This window comes from Trematomus bernacchii, unplaced genomic scaffold (genome assembly GCF_902827165.1).
Source record: "Trematomus bernacchii unplaced genomic scaffold, fTreBer1.1, whole genome shotgun sequence".
Classification (NCBI taxonomy): domain Eukaryota; kingdom Metazoa; phylum Chordata; class Actinopteri; order Perciformes; family Nototheniidae; genus Trematomus; species Trematomus bernacchii.
The window spans coordinates 11,134,455-11,156,946 of NW_022987564.1; the positions used below are offsets into that span (position 1 = coordinate 11,134,455).

Here is a 22,492-nt window from a genome sequence, read left to right on the forward strand (position 1 = left end):
TCATTCAATGTGTTTGAAATTTGCTGTTGCCTTAAAGACTTAAAGATACAATATGTAGCAATTGACGGTGTGCTGTCTGCCCGAAGTTGTCATAAATTAACACATATTTTTACAATACACTTTTTGGATTTTGGTGGTTTTAACTACACTTTTTCATCAGATAAGATAAGATGAGGTAAGATACAGTAAGACTCTATTTATAACGATGGACATTTTTGATGATGGGTGATCTGGATTTTAAGTTAGCCTTAAGCTTGTAGCGTCTCCTACATTATGTTCACTGATTTTGGAAGTGAAAATTATTTATTTCCTGTTTTTACCAGTTTCACTCCTTTACCAGAGGTTAGCCAACATTTCTGCCATATGTTCCCCGAACATTTTGTCTCCTTCCTTAGACTATGTATGTGCATTCAATCAAAGGCTGCTCTAACGTGAATGTTTAACACTTATCGAACTACACACAGAAACCAAAGCGCTTCCAATACCAAATATCTTGTCCAGTTGCCTACAGACTTGTACTGTGTTTTGAGATTTTAATAAAGTAAAATGTACAAATGTGTTAATATATATTATTATATACGGTATGGTATATGTCTTTTTTTTAAGCTTAGTTTGGAAAATTAAAACTCTTTCAAAACCCAATTATGTAATTTCTGTGAGACCTGTCAATCAACATGAATTAACTCTATCAGGGGTTTAAGCTTTTGTTCCATCTGTTGAATGTTATCTACTTTTTCAATCTTTCTGTTTGGACTTTCTCATTTAATCTCCTCAACCTGCAGGCAAGTGAGTGTCTCCTTTAGGGACAGAGTCCGCTGACAACTCAGCTCACACAGACATATTATTAACATGCATACTGTAAATGTACATGTATGACAAGCGTCTCACTTCCTAAGACAAAATGACCCATTTAATGACAACATGTAGGTTGTGTACTGATCCTTTAAGGATGTGCTGTAAAAACCAAATTGCATATTACAGCACGAAGCTGCTGACAGAGGAAACATGGATTTCCCTTATGTCAGCAACAAAAAGCAACAATAATTTTCAACTTACGTTTTTAGAGGTTTTACGAGCCCCTGGAGTCCTTTAACTTACCCTCCCAACAAAACACTTGATAATTACCTCTAAAACTAGCCCTTTGAGCTTCTCGTACTTTATACTGCATAAAACATCGTTAACAGTGGCATTGGTAGACACAAGCAGACTTTACAGACCGAAACATCTAATTTGAGACAGACTTTTACTGTTGGATTATGCTGCCTCTCTGGATTTATGTAGTTTATAAACTTCTCAAATAAGTTTTGGATGCAGTGACATAAAAAGCTGCATCAAAAGTGAGTGTATCAGTAAATAACTGCTGTTAAGGGGAGATGATGCTCAAAAGGCATACCTGCAGGCATACATTCACCACTCCGGTATTCAAGAGATACAGAGAGCTTTCCCTGGCGGCGCTAAAAATCCCTTTGTGTGAACTCATTTGGAAAGGGTGTAGTGGATGTTCATTCATATGTAAAAGTCCCGCACTCCAACTCTAATTGCGTCAGACAGACTATGGCAACAGGTCAAAGACACTTTTTTTACACAAGACCCTTTCATGTTTCAGTAGGAAAACCTTGCAAACAATAAAAGTGAGTAATGGCCTGGTTTCATGAGCTTCAGCTTCAAGGTATTGAGCAGGGTGACTCACTGTCACATTGTTGCACTGCATTTCCTATTATTCATTTCCTCATCATTGCACACTGTATAGCCTAACTGGATGGTCCTCACTTACTATGCGTAGGATGCAGCACTGGTTTTTATTAATGTATAAAGCCATTTTAGGTAAGCTTCCACTCTACATAATGTGTCAGATTTGCCCCAGTTTGTGACTCTTACAACCTCAGATCCAGTGCCTGGATACGGTTCCAGGTTCCTACTGTACGGACTGAGGCTGGAAAAAGGAGTCTTTCTTATTATGGTCCTTGGTCTTGGAATGACCTTCAATCACGCCTTAAACTGAGGGCACTTGTCTCTATATCATGTTTTAAATTGAAGTTGTCTGAAGTCCTCACCACCAGCTGCTCTTGCAGTAACAAGTAGTGTACTTTTTTATTGTCCAAATGTGCACAATGTAGTGACTGCTTTTTCGTCTTTTGTTTTCTTTGTTATGTTCTCTGTATTTTATATGTTTGTGTTATGTGTTATGTGTAACGTTGCTGCCTTCTTGGCCAGGTCAGCATTGAAAATTAGATTTTATCTCAATGTTTTTATCTGGTTAAATAAAGGTTAAATAAAAAAAAAATAAAAAAATTCCTATGCTGTGAAAAATGCCTTTTGTGATGAGATCACATGACAGATATGCAGATCTTCTTTACCACATCAATTTCCTTTTTCAGGTCTTATCTGCAGCTGCCAAGGAGACGCTCTTGTTGAATCGCAAACATTACAGAAGAGAGGCGATCGATTGCGCTTCAATCATTGTTACCGACCATTACCTAACACTTCCCAGAAAACGCAGGCTTTATGGCCCTGTTTTCTTTTATCTGTTTCCTGTTTCCACCACAGTTCAGTATGTCAATGTATATCGTCACATGGATGTTTATACTAAATATCAATTCGATTGAATGGAAGGTGGGAAAATGAACACAGCAGTTAGTCTAAGTAAGGGTTGTTTGCACCTTTTAAAGCTCTAATTCTAAGAGTTTAGAGGTTAAAGCCAAATACTCCTGAGTATATACATACTCAGGAGTATACTTCACATTTTATGACATGGTGTCAGAGTCAAAGCAGATATGTATAAGCCAGAGTCCACCGTTAAAACACAGCGAGGAAAGAACCTCAAGTTCTCTTCCCCGATATTAGTGTTGTTTCGTTTGACTCACTTTATAGAACATGTTATGGCTTTTTAGCTGATTTGCATGACAATTATTTTAAGCATGTTGTATGTTTGACATTTCTTTCCCCTTCAGAGGGTTGATGTTATCCTGGTCCTCTGAATTGATTCAGAACATTACACTTAGTTCCCTTGATGCTCAGAGTTAGATGACGTCTATATGTTCAATATGAGGCTGGAGCCAGGAGACGGTTAGCTTAGCATAAAGCCTGGAAGAAGCTGGTCAGCACAATTTGTGACCTCTTAACAGAGCCATGCTAGCAGTTTCCCTTTGTTTCCAGTCTGTATGCTAAGCTAAAGACTGGAAACAAAGGGAGTCTTATTTTCATTTCATTTCATTTCAATCTTTATTTCGAACAATTTTTTTTTTTAAAATAACAAATGTGAAAAACAGAATACCGTATTGTTAAAATACAGTATTTATCCACATTCACGATAATATTTATATATTCAACAAAAAAAATCTTCATATTAATAATAATAATTTTTTTTAAATCATACGTGTCCGAAAGGGAGTAGGAGGAAGCAAATGCTTATTCATTCCCACCCCTTACTTGATCAATGATTGTCCTTTAAGTCATTATGCAAGTTATTCCTACTTACGTCTTGAGTGGAGATGTGTAAATATTTAACAAAGTTGAGAGAAATCGGGGAAAACATCACGTGTATAAAAACATATCAATAAAACATAATGTTCGCTTAAATAATAAATGATTAAAGTAGAGTTTACAGTGACATGCTACACCAGTAAGATTAATTCCACTTTGTTTTCACTCCCATTTTGATTGCCTCATATCAGTCCATTTCTGGACTCAGTGTTTCATTCCATGTCCTAACCACAGCCACTAAAAACAAATAAGAGCTTTTCATCTGTGCGACACAAATCCTAAAGGAGATATTCCTGAGGCATTACAAATAAATGTGAGGGCCAGACCGAGCTAGAAAAATACAAATATTTTATTTTTTATTACAGACCACTTTTTATTTATACTTCACATACGTATAAAAACTAAACATTTTAGAAAACACAGCAGATAAATGAATTCAACATGATGGTATAAACGTGATATTATATACAAAACAGGTGTTTCTGGCCAAATCTATTGAAACCCGACCTCACAAGTGAGTGAGTAAGTGATTGATGCACACCTTTATATGTGCACACCTGTATCTGTGCACACCTGTGTCTGTGTGTGCACATTTGGTCTCTCACTTGAAGTGAATGATCTCCTGAGTGGCCAGTCTGATGAGCTGGTTGAAGTCAAACTGGATGTACTTCCTCCAGTAGCGCCTGTCCCTGCCGTAGATCTGAGCAGGAAAACAAGGGCTGCCTGAAACACACAATTAGTTTTCATCTTTGGTATATTCAATTCCTTACAATAAAAAAATAAAAAAGGTATAATATTTGACATATCCGCATTGAAATGTATAAAAACGTCTAGTACAATAGAATATATTTAGTTGAGGTCTGTCAGTTTGTAAGGTATGTCCATGGTAGCAGTTTGTTTTAATCTGTGTCATGTAATGGCAACACATCGGCATTGTGGTTGCCAGGAGCAGTTTGTATATGTATGCCACATTTCTAGCAAACTTTTTTTGATTTTGGCAATTTTTTATTATATCATTTAACTGGGTAAAGGATTTTAGTCATTGGACACCTGAATGTGAAGTCATCAGTAAAAAGAAATTAGGCAAATGATATTGGCAGCCGCACAGCGTCAGAGAAAAACTGATTAATAACATGAAAGTGATTTTGTCTGACTTTTTAATCGGTTTAAATAGCCTGGTTCATTTGTTTTGGAGTGGAGGAGGCCTCTGTGTGTCCTTTAGCTCCAAGTAAAAACCTCCAGATGTATCAACACTGAAAGAATCACAACCTGGAGGAGGTTAACTACAAGGACAGATTCCTGTGATCCCACGCTACGGAGATGAAGGTTTGTGAAGACGTGACAGCCTGCTAAAGATGAAAGCACTCCTGAGAAGACAGAGTTGAGAGTTTGTAACACAGTAGGTGTTTTGTTTGTGTTTAAGATGAAATTAGAGAGAGATAAATAAATACTCCTAGTATAAAAGAGAAGGCTACAGGTGGTGTGTTTCTCTCTAATAAAAGTCAACTTTGTAATGTTGTTGTATGAATCAGATAATATCATTTATATTAATGAGGATTTGCTCTTTTGTATCCTTTCTTCTGAGTCCAGCCTTACTGAGGTTTAACAACGTGGATCTCACTAAAGGTATTCTGATTCTCAAAGTGTATTAATTGAGCTTTTAGCCCCCTCTAGTGGTTAAAAAACGCTTTGTCATTTTGACTGTATGACCTGAGGCCTGTACTACGAAGCCGGTTCAACCTAACCTGGATATGTTTGAGTTACCCGGCTTAGCTAATCCAAAACAAACGCGCTCTCGCTAAACTGTCCTACGACGCTGGTTATCAACTCGTTAACTCAAGCCAGTTTTGTCCTGTCTAGTTAGGTGCGCGTTCACATGAAAGGGGTGGTATTTGGAGCATTCGACCAATCACAAACATGGACAACTGACACTGACAGCGCAGCGTCATACTTCCTGAATGAAAAGTCAACTATATTAGACAAATATGAAGAAGTTAAACTTTAAACATCCATGTCTTAAACACTTTATCCAGGATAAAAGCCACATAGCTGCACCTGCAAGGTGAATACAGCTGGTAAAAGAAAAAGCGTTTGAATGCGTACATTAACAGGTTTATGATATCACTGCCCCGTCCAAGACACGAGTGGATCTGACTTTAATTACATTTGACTCGAGTGTTTCGTCAACTTAATGTGTTGCTTAAAATAATACTTCTGCATACAGTATGTGACACTGAGTGTTGCACGGCCAGATACGGCTCAAGAAGCTGACTCAGATAAGGAAATATATGATACAGATGTGATATGATGTGATATGAATGATAATGGGACACATCGATGTCTGCACTCACAGTGCCGCGGACAGTACGTAATGTTACTTTGATACGGTTACTTGTGTTGTGGCAGATATTTAAGTAAGCTTTCTTAACGCTAATGTTATATTAGTCAGATTGCTCTGAAGATGTAGTACAGGCCTCTGCTCTTTGAAGTGGAGGCTCCGAGTGGACATGTTTTTATTAGAATAACACTACATGTTATATATGCTATTTGAAAATATCTGAATTGAGTTCTCTCTATTAACCTCTAAGGTCAAGATACATCTGTGGTCACCCTTATAACATACTTATATAATAAAGACACATATTTTGTTCGAGCATCATCAGATGTATGTGTATGTCTCACCTATGCCGTGGAGGATTCTAGCAACAGCTCTTCCAGAAAACTTCTCATCACTCCGGTTGGAGAGAAAACTTCTGATGTCCGCTCTGATCTGATTCTCCCAGTCTGAAAACTACAAACACACAAAAATAACAAGTAATCCTCAACATCCAGAACGTTTAAAGACACTAATTCAGCCGATAACTCCTGATAACCCTCCTGTGTATTTACCTTATATTTGTCGAGCTCCTCGATGTACACCGGTGCGAGCATCTGGCTTAGGTCCCGCCTCTTGTCGAAGTAATCGGACAGAAGGTCTTTCAGCCTCAGACTGCGACTCTCATCCAAGTCGTCGACACAGGACGATGCACTCGGAAATGCAACACTGCAACACAGAGCACACACACACCATTAGACACACACACACACACACACCATTAGACACACACACAAGGTAAAGTAGAGAAGTGAACAGACAGAGAGAGAGAACACACACACATAGTTGTACATGTGAGAAAAATAATTGCCATTTTATACAGTCCCATCTTATTATTTGGACATTTTGCAGGACTCTCTAAAGCAGGGCTTCTCCAACTCCGGACCAAAGTTGGACCGAATGCAAATCAATCCGGACCTAACCCTGTGTCCCATTATAAAAAATAAAAATTATACAAAATAAAAAAATAAAAACTTTCTGATTCTGATGTAAATTAATGTATATTTGTTTGTGTCGGACGCGTTGTGAGAATGAACGTGCATAAATATTTTCTTGTGTGCGCGAGCGTGACACGCATTGCAGACCGCAAGTTAACCGCAAGTTTACCTTGACTTTCTAATGCTTCTAATGCCTTTTTTGCCGAGGTTCAAGGCTACAGACAAACAGTGCCATTTCTCCCACTAGTTCAAGCCACCATATGTATGTATTGAATGTGTGTGTGTGTATACAGGGGCGCCGTTTGCCGACAGGCAAGGGGCAGGCAAGTGCTTGGACCAGAAGGGCGCCCCCAAAGAAGGTAGATTAAGAAGGTCCACAGCAACGACAACATGAAACACCCTTACATTTACTGCAACGACATGTCGGGAAACCCCATGCATAGCGCGCCGTAAGAAACTGCTTCTTAATTTCAGTTTCGTTGCTCCGCACCGGGGGGGGGGGGGACTTTACTGGCATTTATCCGGACCAGTGACCTTGTATAAAATTCACAAGTGGACCTTTAATAAAAAAGTTTGAGTACCCCTGCTCTAAAGCATTTGCCAGCTTTTAAAAGGTTTAGGTGTCAAAGTGACATTGTAAAGGTATGTTGAATGAATAGGTGGTTACTCACAGACTTCATGCCAACCTTTATAAACCTATATAAAAAGTAGGAGTCATAAGGAGCAACACAGTCACAAACAATATCTAGCATTATTTCATCAAGAATTACATTTTGAATTATCCACAGATGGATAGGGTTTTATAAAATCACTATAACAAGTGAGCATCTTTGATCACAAATTCAGATTAATTTACTTCTGATATTTGTTGATGCAATCTGGGAACAAAGCAGGCAAATACAAATACAGTGAGGAAGGAGCATAACGATTGATCTTTCAGCTTTCTAAAAACTATTTTAAGGCTGTGGAAAACACCTTTGGGAGTTTCTATAATACATTTATCTTGAGGGTAAAACGCAGCTTTAGTGTATGTGTGTACCTTTTGAAGGCCTTGAAGGCGGAGGTGAGCTGGTAGATCTGCGTTTTCTCCTGGTTCTGGACTCGATTATAGAGGAACTGACACACTCTGTCCATCTCCTCGTCGCTGAGGTCGCCAAAGGATCGGAAGTAGAACGATAAGGAAGACAATTCAACGCTGACACCGCTACGGCCTCCAACTGAAACACAAATGTTTTGTTTAATATATATTTAATACATGTTTTCTGCACACGGTAGACGAGGTTAAAAGCAGACGATATTTGATTGAGAGCGGTTCAACTACTCGTGTTTGATTTACTAATCTTCACCAGTTGCATTCAGTGCATTCTTATTTTATTTTATTCAACAGTGACATATTCTTCTTGCTATAGGTGTTGCTTTGATGTCATGGTGGATACTTGCTTAGAACTGTGCAAACCAGTATCTACCCCGAGGATAAAACATACCAGACAAGAGAACAGACCCAGAAAGTGTTTATTAGTGCCATCACATACCGGAGGACCACTGCAGCTGTCGGAGTCCTCTCTTCACAAGAGATAGCTGCCATCCCATAGTGTCTGCAACCTCAACGACATCGAACTCCAGCTGATCACACGTCTCCACTCGCTCGCCCGCCATCCGCCTTCTGGCCAACACCACAGCAATGGGAGGGCAACTGTGACACAATGTAAAACAGGACAAATATGATCAACTCAGCACAGTATATCTCTGAAAATAGCTGATGACTACACAGTTAAATGTCTTTATATTTATATAAACATTAGAATGTACTAAGGAATGACAAGTCATACATTTTAATGAGTTTCTGGAGTTGTTTGGGTCCACTATAGCAGCCGATTTTACACACAGACAGCGTGGGGTGGAGCAGCTCCACAAAGCGCTGGGGGTGCAGCTCCAGATAGCAGAGCAGCGTTTCTACACCTGGAACACACAAAGGAGAAAGACCATGAATGTTTTTCTTATTGTTTCTCTTATGACTTTTTTCCCTTTCTCTGCATTTGGAGCCTCTTACCTACTTGCAACTCCATATTTGTTCTGAATGTTTTGAATAAATCTATCCGTCTCTCTACAGGGTATATGCAGGAATCCTGAAGTCAAATGTAATACCTTTTAAGACCTTTTCCATACATTTTAAGACCTCATCGCCACTTTGAGTTTTAACCGGTTATTGGCGACACATTTACTATATACAGTATTGATTGTCCTTCCTCCTTATCTTCCAACCATTTGGACGCAAACTTGCATTTCCCCATAACGATGTTGTTTAACAACCGGCGTAAACGGACCTTCGCGCGCTATCAAGCAGTGAGCGTGCATGTCCTGTTCAGATGACGTCCAATCCAACGGGATGCCATAAATAAAACTACACAGAATCACACTACACACCTACGCAATGATTACATTCAGGCAAACTGTAGAATACAACCTCTTTGGACAATGTATATACTTATTGAAAACAAGCTACAAAATGTAATACCTTGGAAAATGCCGCTTAATACTTTCTAATAGCCTTAATTTTCACTAAATTGATTGATCAACTTTTAATACTTTTTAAGACCCCGCGGACCCCCTGCTCTAAACATCAGTTGTTTGTTGGAATCTTAACTCGTGACCTTGCCCTGTCTGCCTTTCCACTCACCTTCCTCTGTGACGTCCAGAGCCTCCACAGTTGCTTCCATGGGAATCGCTCTCTCATGCGTGTGACAGACCCGCTCTTTGGGCCAATCACTGCTGTCCTCTTCCTGGTCCTTTAGCCAATCAGCTTCTTGCAACTTCCCATCCTTGGGCTTTATCGAACCCTCGGCTTCTTCATGTTTAACTCTCTGCTCCTCTTTCTCCTCCTCCAGCTCCATTTCCTTTCCTTCATCTTTACAGTCTTGGAGCGGGAGCTCTGCTGCCTCTGGATGTGACGACTCCTTGCAATAAAAACACAGCATTCACTTTTTTTGTCCAAAATATTTGTTTCCTATATGAATAACTTTATAAAATGTGTCCTCGCTGGAAAACAATCTCTTCAATTTCCTTTCTTGCTTAGGTTATGACCGCACATTTGTTGGGTAAAGCAGTGAAGAAGAAAGCGTACAAATATATTATAACCCTTTTTCTTTATTACCTGTGCAGTTGACTGTTCTGGTGTGTCTGTATGTTCTACATCCTGCTGAGTGGGAGCGCTCAGGTTCTCTGGTGTGTCTGTATGTTCTACATCCTGCTGAGTGGGAGCGCTCAGGTTCTCTGGTGTGTCTGTATGTTCTACATCCTGCTGAGTGGGAGCGCTCAGGTTCTCTGGATCGCACATATCCATCATCTCCATCATCTCCTTATCTTCCATGTCCTTTTACACACAGAGAGTTTTCACTTAGCAGCTGTATTTTTATTTGTACTGTATTTAGAACACACACACACACACACACACACACACACACACACACACACACACACACACACACACACACACACACACACACACACACACACACACACACACACACACACACACACACACACACACACACACACACACACACACACACACACACACACACACACACACACACACACACACACACACACACACACACACACACACACACACACACACACACACACACACACACACACACACACACACACACACACACACACACACACACACACACACACACACACCTACACACACACACCACACACACACACACACACACACACACACACACACACACACACACACACACACACACACACAGTACCTGTTCAAGCTCCTGTTGTTTCTGGTGAATCTGTTTACATTTACATGGAGGGAAAACTTTCTGGACCAGTTTCTTTACTGTGAAGTAGTCCACCGTGTCCGAGTGTATATGCCGACGGAGCTCATGGAGGTCCTCACCCTACACACACACACATTAATTTATGCTTCAAATGTACAGAGTGACTTTAACAAGAAGGCCATCATAGAGTCACACAGTTATTGACAGTGTTACCCCAGGGTTCAGAAAGAGGTGACAGTGTGCGGGCTCTCCATCTCTTCCTGCCCTCCCGATCTCCTGGACGTAGCTCTCAAAGCTCTGAAAAAAGACATTGACCAGTAAGACAATACTGATTAAGACGAGACTTTTGGACTCTGAGTTTCTTTTTTGTTGTATTATCTGGGTAAATCTATAGTCAGGTGTGCACATAACTTTTTGAGTGAGTTACTCAGATGAGTACCAGGAGACAGCGTTTGGTACTCACCCCACATGAAGCGTGGTGTTAATAAGTGCAGTCTTCCTCACTGTCCTCCTCAGTGTCTCCTTCACTGTCCTCTATTTACACTTCTTGCATGCTAGATGATGAAGATGATGAAGATGCACCTCCCTGTCTCTTTGTAAGCCTCCGATTTGCTTTCTCCAAAACTTGTTGCCAAAACTGTGAAGTCCTTGCATTTCCTGAGGCCAAGTTGAAGGATCAAATACTAAGAAATTATCACATGACTTGAAGTCATATCTGATTTCAGAGGTGGGAAGTAACAAAGTACACTTATTCAAGTACTGTACTTAGGTACAATTTAAGATACTTGTAGTTTACTTGAGTATTTCTATTTTATGCTACTTTGTACTTCTACTCCACTACAGTTCAGAGGTAAATCATGTACTTTTCTTCCACTACATGTATTTAATACCTTTAGTTACTTTACAGATGTGGATGAATGATGTGAAAATATAATCAAGTGTTAAATCAGACTTTAGTTCCACCTGGAGTAAATCCACAAGCTACCCTGCAGTATACAAAGTCATTCAAACTCATTTTTAAACACTTTAATGATCAATAATTATAAAACATATCATATACATTATTATGAAATGGACCAATCTGCAAAATGACTACTTTTACTGTCGCTACTTTAACTAGATTTTGATGATAATACTTTTCTAATTTTACTTGAGTAACACTTCTTCCACCTCTGTCTGATTTCAAACTCTTCCATTAACAGCCTGAGTAAGTTTGCAGCTGTGTGTTTTACTCCACTTTGTTGTAAATAAAACTGCAGCAGCTTGACCACAGAGCGTGAACGTTGTGATCAGCTGATTTTGCGCAGTTCTCCAGTGTGTGCGCGGGGCACAGAATGTGCACAGGGGAGTCTCCCACCGCAGCCAGTTGACGTAGTTTTGGTACAATTCTGTTGTACACACCGACGTTAACAGCAGCTCCGTCTGTGCACACGGCGACCAACTCTGTCGTCCAGTGATCTAAGCCTCTGCCTCCTGTGAAGCTTCACAGGTCCGTCGGTTATGTCCTGCGCGGCACGGCCAGCACCCAGTTCAATCAGTCATAGAAAGTCTGAAGATTTTAGCAGGGAGCGAAACGGCAAAGTGGCTGCTTAATGTCTTTGTTTTTTTTGGACAGGTCTAATAATTTACTCCACTGAGTATTGACAAGAAACATGTGTAGGCGAAATATGTGTTTTGTTTTGATGACCTATCAGGTACGCAAAGGCGCGTTGTGACACAAGTGACGTTACGCATTTCAGATTGTTGCCGCGCATGCGTACCTGCGTACCAGTTATGTGCACCCCTGTCTATAGTATTAAAGGGAATCTATCTGACGAAAGAACCTCCTATGTATATTCACATTTTAAACGGGTGAAAAACAGGTCTTTGGAATGTATTTCTTGACATGACAGCTGGGCAAACTCCCTCTGATAATGGAGATCTATATAACATGATTAATGTTGGGGAATAAATTGCTTAGGTATTCAACCTTTGACACAGTTCATCATTTTCTCCTTTCCCATGGCATAGGTCTACGGCCTTGGGCATTGCTGCTATCTCTCTTAAGGAGGAGCAGCTTGGGCGCATTGTTGTTGACAGCTTATGACCGAGCACAAGCTGACATGAGATAGTTTATTGTTCAGGGACATCTAGAAGCCCTTGTTTTTAGGAACGTAGGTTTCCTGGCGCACATTCTTTTCTATGGACGACAGCTCTAGTTAGATTCAGGGTCCATATTTGTTTAGTCTCGCTGATAAAGAATGTTGATTATTACACTCCGAACTAGTTCAAACCTCGAACTACAGAAGAGTTCTTCAGAATTGATTGTGGCATCTCAACCGTGTGGTCAAAACCCTGGCCCGTGACATGTCTTGTGAATTCTCCGGCCGAAGCTCAGAATAAACCGTCAGTGTTTGCCATCAAAGCTCCAGCTCTCCATCGTGTCTCTCTTTGAGTCCTGACTCCAATTGCTTCAGAAGTGTCCCCCACAATCAAAAGAGGTTTGCTCTTGACCACATAAATGATTCATGTATTCACACCTGATACAGTTGCAGATAATATGTAGAAGTTGCAACGTGATCACATAACATTTGAAAGAATTTTGTTTTTGACTAAATAAGATCACTACCCACTTTAGGCATGTTGTAGTGGATGACGCCGCGGACGTCAGACTTATCGAGGCCCATGCCAAACGCCACAGTGGCCACCACGAGTCGGAGCTCCCCGCACATGAAGTTGTTCTGGACACGACGGCGCTCTGAAGAGGACAAGCCGGCATGGTACGACTCCGCCTGCCATTTCAGAGGTTTACGAATCTTCTTCCTTGCTAAATGTAGAAACACAGGGGAGGGGGAAGATGCACCAAGTCAAAGAGAGTGCTGCTTTTTGAAGGATGTAATGTAGGATTGAAATCTAGCATATTTGATTACACCACTGCCCCGACCATTATCCCCTCTCTCGGCATTAGATATAAATAAGTATTATTCCATCCTTACCCAAGTCTTTCTTTTTCTGTCCTATAGGGTTGTATTCTGCCCGACTGTTGCTGTTTATATTTTTGTTTTCTTTCAGGATCACTCCTTGCAGGCAGGTCCTGAGCAGCGCTGAAATGCGAGTGGTCTCCTCTCTGCGAGTACAGTAGACGATGATGGAGTCCAGACAACCAAAACGATCTCCTTTCAGCAAGGACACTAAAGCCTTTATACAAAAAGACAGGAAAGACAAAGATAAACATGAAAAGAAAGTTGAAAATGTCCATAGACAGATGGAGTTCTGGAAAATACTTTTCTCCAGAAACATGCAACCCTACACACCTGATCTTTTTCTCTATCCATGGACACAGACAGGTGCAGGTTCGGAGGCACTGCTGCAGATCGGACTGCGATGCCGTCTTTATCGTTGATGTTCAGATGTCGTGCGATGTCCATAGCAGTGGAAAGTGTGGCCGTAGCTGTGAGTCCCAGCAAGCACCGCACTCCCAAACGCTCCCTAAGCACCTACAGTACAGACACACATAGATGATATCGTTTTTGTAGTTGTATTTTCTTTTACATATAAGGATGTTTTTAAGTGTGATTGGCTGCTAATAGACTGATGTTCAGGATTATAACCATCATGTGGAGACATACCTTTGCTCATAAAAACTACCCTCAATGAGATCTAAAAACAATATACCATCGACTATCCTGATTTGTGAAAATTATATTTTTCTTATGCTCCATTATTGGTTTCAAATTATAAATCCTACTTAAGAGACAAAAGAAGTCCCCGTGGAAAAGTCACTGAAAATATCCTTTACACTAATAAATAGTTTTTACTCTTTACACCATATAACACTTAGGAATGCTCCAATTTGCTAAGCATTGTCGGTTTTAAATGTGCTCAAATTGGGATGTTGACAACTTCTTAAAGTGTCTGTACCTTAATGACTTTTGGTTGAATTGCTGTCCTTAAAACGAAAGGTATATTTCAACAATGTAATCTATTGCAATATGTTTATTGGTTAAAGAGACACTCCACGATGAACCCACCTTACAGAGTCTCAGGTAGCAGGGTCTGAAGTTGTGCGACCACTCTGAGACACAGTGAGCCTCGTCAATACAGGCGAAGGCCACAGGAGGGAGGTCCTGAGCAGAGGGGAGACACCCTGCACCTGATCCCCCTCCCCCCACCAGAGCCTCCGGGGAGAGCAGCAACACACACACCTCGCCTGCCTTCACCTGCAGTAACAGAAGAAGGAGAAAAACTTCACATTTTACCATCCACTCAATAAATCAACATTTTGCTTTGCACACATGTCTGCACAGACCTCCACGTTAAAATATAATACACTGTAGTTTGCCATATATACCCAAGTGTTTTTTGTTTTTAAGCTTTCAAGGTTATTTGTATAGTTAAATAAAAATGTGGTGTAAAGTCTTTAGCATCCTTTTTTTATGCTAAATTGTTTCTTAAAAATACTTATTATCATTATATATTTCTTTTTTTTACCTACTTTGCAACAAGTTTTTTTAGATTGTTTATGTTCTCACCACCAAAGCAAATTCCTTGTATGTGTAAACGTAACTGGCAATAAATTCTGATTCATTTAGTTTTAGTTTTTTGGCTGGTGAGTGAAATCAACTTTACGAGCAAATTGCAAATTCTACTATATGCATTTATTTTAATCACTGTGGATTTGGAAACTGCAATGATTTAACAGGGCATTGTTGTACTGGTATTGTGGTGTCTTAAAAGAGGTCAAGTTCGCAGTAAAACTCAAGTTAGCACGTATCAGGTCCCTGCTTCTCTCACAGGTAACTCTATCTGAGCCAAAGATGTTTTTCAGAATGAAATCTTACAATTGCCACGTACCTTTTCTATCGCAGCTTCTCTCTGTTTCTTGCTCATGTTGGAGTGAATACAGGCTGCCTTCAGATTGGCTGGCAGGCCAGACACCTTAATGCAGAGAAAGACATTAACATCAAGAGGGAGAGGGTAAATGTTTTAAATTATGGTCGATTTCTTTAGATGTTGTCTTTTTGTTGTGGATGCATGTGTGAGAGGACGGTTACCTGGTCATCCATTAGGGAGACTAGAGGGGAAATGACCAAAGTGATGCTATTCGATCGCTTAGCATACATGTAGGCTGGGAGCTGATAGCACAACGATTTACCCATCCCTGTTGACAACACTACCAGGGTAGAGAGACCTGGAGGAAGAAGGGAGACACATTATTACAAAGATCTTAGATGTGTGATTTTATCTGTGTGTACTGTGCATACCTGACAGGATCCTCATGATAGCTTCCGCTTGTCCGGGTCTAAATGACTGATAGCCGAGTTCTTTCAGGGCTTCATACAGCTCAGGAGGCGCTTCTAAAACGGACACATATTCCCACAAATGTGTGAGCTTTGGAGCAAATGTTCTGAGTCTATTTTGTTGTTTTTAATTACAAGGAACAAAGTAAGTGTTTACCCTGGACTTTCCCATCATCTGTGAGAGGAAACAGTGGTTCCATTGGAGGTGGAACAACGGGACGCTCATAGTCAGGACGAATCACGTTCAGCAACACCTCGTCTTTAGTGCTACCGTCACCCTGCTTATCCTGGGACGGCTGCTCCTCTGCTGTACTGGAAGACGCTGCTGGAACACAGAAACAAAGCAGGATTTAAACACACGCAACAACGAAAAACACACAAAAACATAAGCAGCAGTTTTCTTAAACATTCTGATCCTATTTTTAAAGTTGTATTGTTGTACAAAATTGCAAAACCTAAAAACCCGTAATACAATATTGTATTTTGTTGCTGCTAAAGTGATTAAATCACTCGTATGAAAAGATATGGTGGACAAATTGTGTTAAAGGTCCCATGTCATGGCCATTTCTACTGATCATAATTCCATTGTTGAGGTCCACTAGAATAGATTTACATTGTTCAATTTTCCAAACTCACATTGGTTTCTCATACAGCATCTCTGTATAGTATGTGTATTCACTCTCTGTCCTAAACGGCTTGTTGGAGATCCTGCCCCCCCTCCCTGTGAGCCCACTGTGCTCTGATTGGTCAGCTCGCCCACTCTGTTCTGATGAGTCCACCACCGTTACAGCGGAACATCAGTGATTATGTGTTACAATGGCGTTTGTTAGCAACCAGAAAATGACACCAGCAATGACAAACAGATGAGAATGCTGCGTGGGGTCTGGGTGCCGTGTTGGCGGGACGTTGCGGGGCTCGCTGCTCCGCCCTTTGAGGCTCGCGGAGCGGACAGTGTGAGCTGGGTTACTGGTGTCGTTTCCTGGTTGCTGCGTGGGGTCTGTGAGACAGCGAGACACCGCGGAACTCAGCCTGAGCACACACACACACTCACACACAGCCAGGCGGAGCCGCGGCTGAGAAAAGATAAGGCTGAGTGAGTGTGTGTGTGAGGAGCTCCGCGGATTGGTCGTCACTATGACCAGGAAGAAAAAAATGAGGCGTTCTGGGGCAGCATAGACAGGTATTTTCTGTGTTAGAGTTTTACTCGCTACAGGGTGTACTTTGAGGGTTTGTGACTCTGCAGACCGTTTACATGCAGAAAAAGCTACATAACCAGGGGTGCACATAACTGGTACGCAGGTACGCATGCGCGGCAACAATCTGAAATGCGTACCGTCACTTGTGTCACAAAGCGCATTTGCGTACCGACGTACTTGTGAAGCTTTTCCAGAAGGCGGTTAGATCACCGGACGACAGAGTCGGTCTCCGTGTGCACAGACAGGGCTGCTGTTAACGTCGGTCTGTACAGCAGCCCTGCGCTAAAACAGCTGATCACAACGGTCACACGCTCCGCGGTCACGAAGCTCTGTACTCCACTACCACCGCCCACCCCCCCGTTGACAATCGCGAAGCGCTGTACTCCACTACTACCCCCCCCCCCCCCCCCGTTGACAATCGCCAGCAGTTGGAGTACCAAACACTGACTCCAGGTACTCATCTGAGTACCTCACTGAGAAAGTTGTGTGCACCCCTGTACATAACACACAAGGGGACGGGTAATAACCGGAAAAGCATGTCATGGGACCTTTAATACATTTTTTTTAATTGATCATTTTTAGACAAAATAAACTTTAATAACTAGCCAAAGTATACAACAATTGTATTTTCATGCAGGTTGATGACGTACTTCTACAACACAGTTTGTGTACATTTTGTGTGGTTTATCTAAGATGCATTAAATATTGTTCGCAGTGATTTTTGAGAGGTCTGAAAACGTATTCATCAAACAAATAGATAAACCTGAAAACCTACATTGTGTTTTATAGTTATAACAAAAACTCAAATATACAGTAACCGTACTAAGAGATTAATTAGTAAAGGTCAGTTACACAAAAAGTTTGACAGGCTTACCCATCGGCTGAGGTTGCAGTGTGCCTGTTGCCCTGGCAACCTCCTCCAAGGTGGGCAGGTCAAACGGCTCCTGGTCCTCTGCAGCAGAAGGGGGGGGGGCTGCGTAAAGAAACAAGAGTTCAGAGGTTCAGAAGTTGTCTGATGTGGACAGTTGCATCACTCTTATGGCCCATACAGACGGTAAGGTTATCAGCGATTAAGTTAAGAATTGTGACACATTAAAAATTAATTGAGGAGATGAATCGCTGATGAACAGACGAGTCGACCCCCTGTTGTCAGGAAAACTTTAAGTATTACTGAAGTATTACTCTGTTTGTTGTTTAACAAGCAGATTAGACATGTCTCTGTGTGTATACCTGGTCCCTTGCAGTGGATGGCCCAGTGTCCGGTCCCTCCACACTTGTAGCAGATGTCCCCCGACTGATTCATCCCCCCTCTGAAACCTCCTCTGTATCCTCCCCCTCTGAAACCACCCCCTCCTCCTCCTCTGCTAAGAAATCCATGTCCACCGAAACGTTCGCCCTTCAGCTGGAACTTCTCCATGTATATCTAAAAAGAGTACAACAGTGAAAGACGCTGGATACATTTTGTATCATGACAACTCGTGTTAACTGTACGAATGGTTTAGAAAGTACAGAAACAAATCTATTTCACACAAGGATATGTCGTCTTTTCAGTGATTTGGAAAGGAATCACCCAATAAAGACATGTTTTTTATAATTAAGTGTCTTGATCATCATCACATCACACACCGAGTTAGCAGGCAGGAAGTTCAGTTGAACCCTTTATGCTTTGATTATAGGACATGTGCCACAAACACAACACGTACCTGTTTGCGTAGACCAGCACCTCTGAGAGCGTATCCTTTGACATGGGATTTCTTCTTCAGATTGATCTTCACAAAGTTACCCTCTGCCCCTTGCATGCCTCTGTAGGAATAAAGAAGGGTTTGGAACAGGAACACAAATGGATGTGTTTTAACGACATGATGCAGCAGGGTGTGTTTTGTCTTACTTGACTTTGGCAGGCTGAGTTTTATACGCCCTTCTGGCTTTATAGTCCTCCTCTATTTCTCCTAACAAGTTCTCCTGAGGAAGCTGGACAGAAGAAGAATGTATTTAAATCATTTGCACAGTATGCACAGTATGCACAGTATGCACAGTATGCACAGTATGCACAGTATGCGCATATGAGTATGACTGACGTACCTTTGTTGGTTCCTTGGTTTTTTTCTCTTCTTCTGCCTCCTCGTCTTCATCTCCCTTTTTCTTGGATCTCTTTTTCTTCCCTCCTTCTGGAGCTGTGCTGGGGTTTCCATCAGAGCTCTCCTCTTTCTTCTTACCATTCCTCCGCCTCTTCTTCACTCCTCCCTCCTCTGGCGTCTCTGCGTCCATGTGCTCTGCCTCTCTCTGCCTTTTCTTCCCTTTCTTCTTTCCACCTTTGGATTTGTTACTCCCCTCATTGTCCTCTTCTGGCGTTAAAGGTGGTGTCAGTCCTCTTTCCATCTCCTCCATATCTTCCTTCGCTTTTGATTTCCCTTTCCTTTTTCCTTGATGGCTTTTTCCAGTGTGTTGTAGAGAAGGTTCTGGTTCACGTTCACTGACTGTTTTGTCATGGGTAATGCTCTTAGGCTCTTTAACTTCTCCCGAGACTTTTGCTGCTTTTCTTTCTTCGGCTACATGTATTTCTTCTTTTCCAGATTTCTCCTCTTCTTGTGTTTTCACTTTTGTTTCTCTTCCCTCTTCACACTCTCCTCTTTTCTCCATGTTGCCTGCTCCAGGCTTCACCTCAGCCCCCATCTCTCCGAACACCTGACACCTCTCCAGCCACTTCTTGTCAACAAAACTCAATCTGCTGGCAGGAGAGGGCTTTCCTGCCAGTCCTCCTCTGAAACCAGCAATAACCTGAGGGCTTCCCCTCAAGCTGATCAAAGCTCCAACACCTGCCTCATCATCAACCTTATGAGGAGTTCTGAAAGTGTCCACATGTTCTTCTTTGTCTCCTAAAGCTCCTATACTTTCATTTAATTTGCCCGTGGCTCCTACATCTCCTCTTAAAGTGCCTGGCCTACTTGGAGAAGATAATGATGACAACAGTGAAGAAGATCTGGCTGGAGAGGGAGCTAGATGAGAGATATTCAGATTTTGTGAACTAATAACTTTGCTAGTACAACTCTTACTACTTATAACACTAGGACTACTATAACTAATAGCAGCACTTGCAGGTTCTTCACAAGAATCTTTGACAGATTCAAAGGGTGCACACGGCTCTTCAGGCTCCGCTTTCTGGGGTGTCTTTGAAGCCAGGCCGTGGGGTGTGTTAAATCTTCTGTGAAGAAAAACACAATTATAGGGAAAGCTAAAACAAACAAAAAACTGTCTTAGAAACTAGGAGCATTGTTATTAAAGAACAGGATATTCTCTTTGTATTATTGTCAAATAGATATCTTTCCATTATGGACTGTCGACAAGCAAGGCATTTGAAGATGTGACTTTGGACTCTGGATATTTTATGACATTTAATATTAGATTAGATTAGATTAAATGCGTTGTAGACCTCAGTGGAAATGTGTCTTTGGTACAGCAAGTGAACATAAAATAGATGCATATAACAGTATACAATACACATAGTCAGTAAAAGTGTGCAGGTATCAACAAATAAGTAATATAAATAATAAAAGTCTAAAATAAGTGTTCCCTCATGCCTGTATGGCATAGGGAATTTAAGACTTAACAATTCATCCAACTATAATAGAAATGTGGTTTCATATTGATCAGTTAATATTGCCCTGATAATATGCCAACATTACAATACCTTCTTTCATTGAATTACCTTGGTGTGAAGGGGCTGGATCTGGGTCCATTGAAAGGGTTCTTCACAGGGGTCGCAACAGGGCTGTTCGTCTGTCCAGTTAGTCCATCTTTCAGGGAGTTAAGAGGCACCCGACCAGGAAGGAACGATTTCTTCAGTGAGACAGGTCTCTCCTGGAATATAACCAAAAAATATCTTAACTTATCCTAAGTTTCTAAGTAAGCATTTCTCTTACCACCATATTGTGTTTGTTTTTTTCAAAGTGTGCCTTACCTTACCGAGTGTCCCCATGTTGTTTTTCAGTTTCATGCCATAGTATTGGGCAGAGGCCTGCAGATTGTCTCTCTCCTCGGCTGTCAGTCTGGGAGAAGGTGCAGGCTGTGAACTGCGGTTCAGATGGGATCCCCAACAGTCTGCCTCCTATGAAGAGCAATGACAAGCACATAGTAACAGATATAGGAAACCACTTGTCTTACTGTCTATTTTGCTATAAAACACACTTTCTTTAGTACCTTCTGTGGTGTGTTGACCGCAGCTGTAGATCTGGCTTGTTCAACGTGTCCGCTGCCTGCATCACTGCTCCTGTTGTCTTTGGCTTGTTTCAAACTGCGGTACTCTTTATACAGGACTGGAATTAAAACACACAATATAGCTCAAATGCTTCTGGCTCTAACCGGATCATCTATGCTTCAGATGGATTAGATATACAGTATGTTGCAAGTTATTGCTCATACTCACTCCTGGTCTCATCTGGAGCTTGATCAATGTCCTCCTGGAAAAAAAGAGCATTTTAATAGCCAGTTATTATGAGGTATAAGGAAGAGAAACATGGATTGAAATATCCTGTGGACAAACAAAACCACATTGAAATAACAACAATTAAAAACATATGACATGCATAGTAAGTTAAAGCATGGGGTTGACATTATTATTATTATTATTACTAGCAGCTAATGTTTAGCATTTAAATCACCTTGTTTGGTTTCCTCTGGTGGTCTTTGACAAACCCCTGCTCCCAGGTTTTCAGCTGAATTTTTACATCGTTGTATCGATCCATGGTAACGTTTACTGGGACAACACGTCTTATCTTATTCAACTAACTTTAAAATCCTTGCATAGGCATTTAGAGCATAGGGTCTGTCAGGCGAAAGTTAACGTTGCAGCAACACGATGTGCTAGCTAGCTCACGTTATAATAAACTCGACATTATTGCTAACATATCTCTAATTTAGCAGCGGAAACTGCTTTTTTTTAACCGTGATTTACTTTAACGGCTTGTTCTCTAATAAAAGGAACACTTACTAAAAGAGACAAAAACCCAACAGATGTAGTTATTGCTAAGTAAACATATCAGTAAACCGCACTAAAGGCTTCTCTGCCGCTGTGTTTTGTTTACGATTTTCCCGCGCCGGTGTATGACAGGCTGGGTTGCCAGGTTACTTCCTGTATCCCCCATTCTCACAACAAAGTGTTCTGTTTTTACAGGGTACTTTATCAAGTGGGGGAATGTATAAACGATGACAAAATAAAGACAGAGGATAATATACAGTAACAAAAAAAGAATTGTATTTGCATAGCTTTGAATCTCTTGAATTTCAAACCCATGCCTTTAGTTTTACTCGTTTTACTCTGTCAGGCATCACTTCCTGCAGCATCAATCCACATCCGCCTGCTTCTTAAAGGGACAGGACGAAAGACAAATACACTTTAATTTCCTTTGTTTGACTATTATGG

At 41.1% G+C, this 22,492-nt stretch overlaps 1 protein-coding gene across 3 annotated transcripts; it reads right to left on the reverse strand.

Moving 5' to 3' along the window:
- Window positions 1-3,814: 3,814 nt before the first annotated feature.
- Window positions 3,815-22,126, reverse strand: recql4 (RecQ helicase-like 4). Of its 3 annotated transcripts, none has more exons than XM_034124421.1 (28): window positions 21,732-22,126; window positions 21,497-21,530; window positions 21,271-21,386; window positions 21,032-21,178; window positions 20,780-20,931; window positions 19,156-20,275; window positions 18,962-19,044; window positions 18,777-18,876; window positions 18,304-18,496; window positions 17,948-18,046; window positions 16,035-16,199; window positions 15,842-15,934; window positions 15,632-15,768; window positions 15,432-15,515; window positions 14,609-14,797; window positions 13,892-14,074; window positions 13,574-13,775; window positions 13,211-13,404; window positions 10,812-10,895; window positions 10,581-10,718; window positions 9,947-10,165; window positions 9,473-9,749; window positions 8,625-8,754; window positions 8,328-8,488; window positions 7,835-8,012; window positions 6,373-6,526; window positions 6,166-6,274; window positions 3,815-4,206 (listed from the first exon to the last, which is right to left on the reverse strand). In XM_034124421.1, the coding sequence occupies exons 1-28, from the start codon at window positions 21,813-21,815 to the stop codon at window positions 4,085-4,087; spliced, it is 4,947 nt and encodes a 1,648-aa protein (XP_033980312.1). In that variant the 5' UTR covers window positions 21,816-22,126; the 3' UTR covers window positions 3,815-4,084. The 3 variants fall into 3 exon arrangements, with proteins under 3 accessions (XP_033980312.1, XP_033980313.1, XP_033980311.1); XM_034124422.1 differs by having other exon boundaries at window positions 9,473-9,746; window positions 16,035-16,202; XM_034124420.1 differs by having other exon boundaries at window positions 16,035-16,202.
- Window positions 22,127-22,492: the final 366 nt, after the last annotated feature.

What these genes read in the sequence shown, in the direction of transcription:
- recql4 (XM_034124420.1), bottom strand. Translation starts at nt 21,815, where the DNA reads ATGGATCGATACAACGATGTAAAAATTCAGCTGAAAACCTGGGAGCAG. An exon ending in CTCCAGAAACTCATTAAAAT is followed by an intron (nt 8,489 to 8,624) that starts GTATGACTTGTC and finishes ATTGTGTCACAG; the next exon opens with TTGCCCTCCCATTGCTGTGG. An exon ending in ACAGCTGCAGTGGTCCTCCG is followed by an intron (nt 8,013 to 8,327) that starts GTATGTGATGGC and finishes TTTGTGTTTCAG; the next exon opens with TTGGAGGCCGTAGCGGTGTC.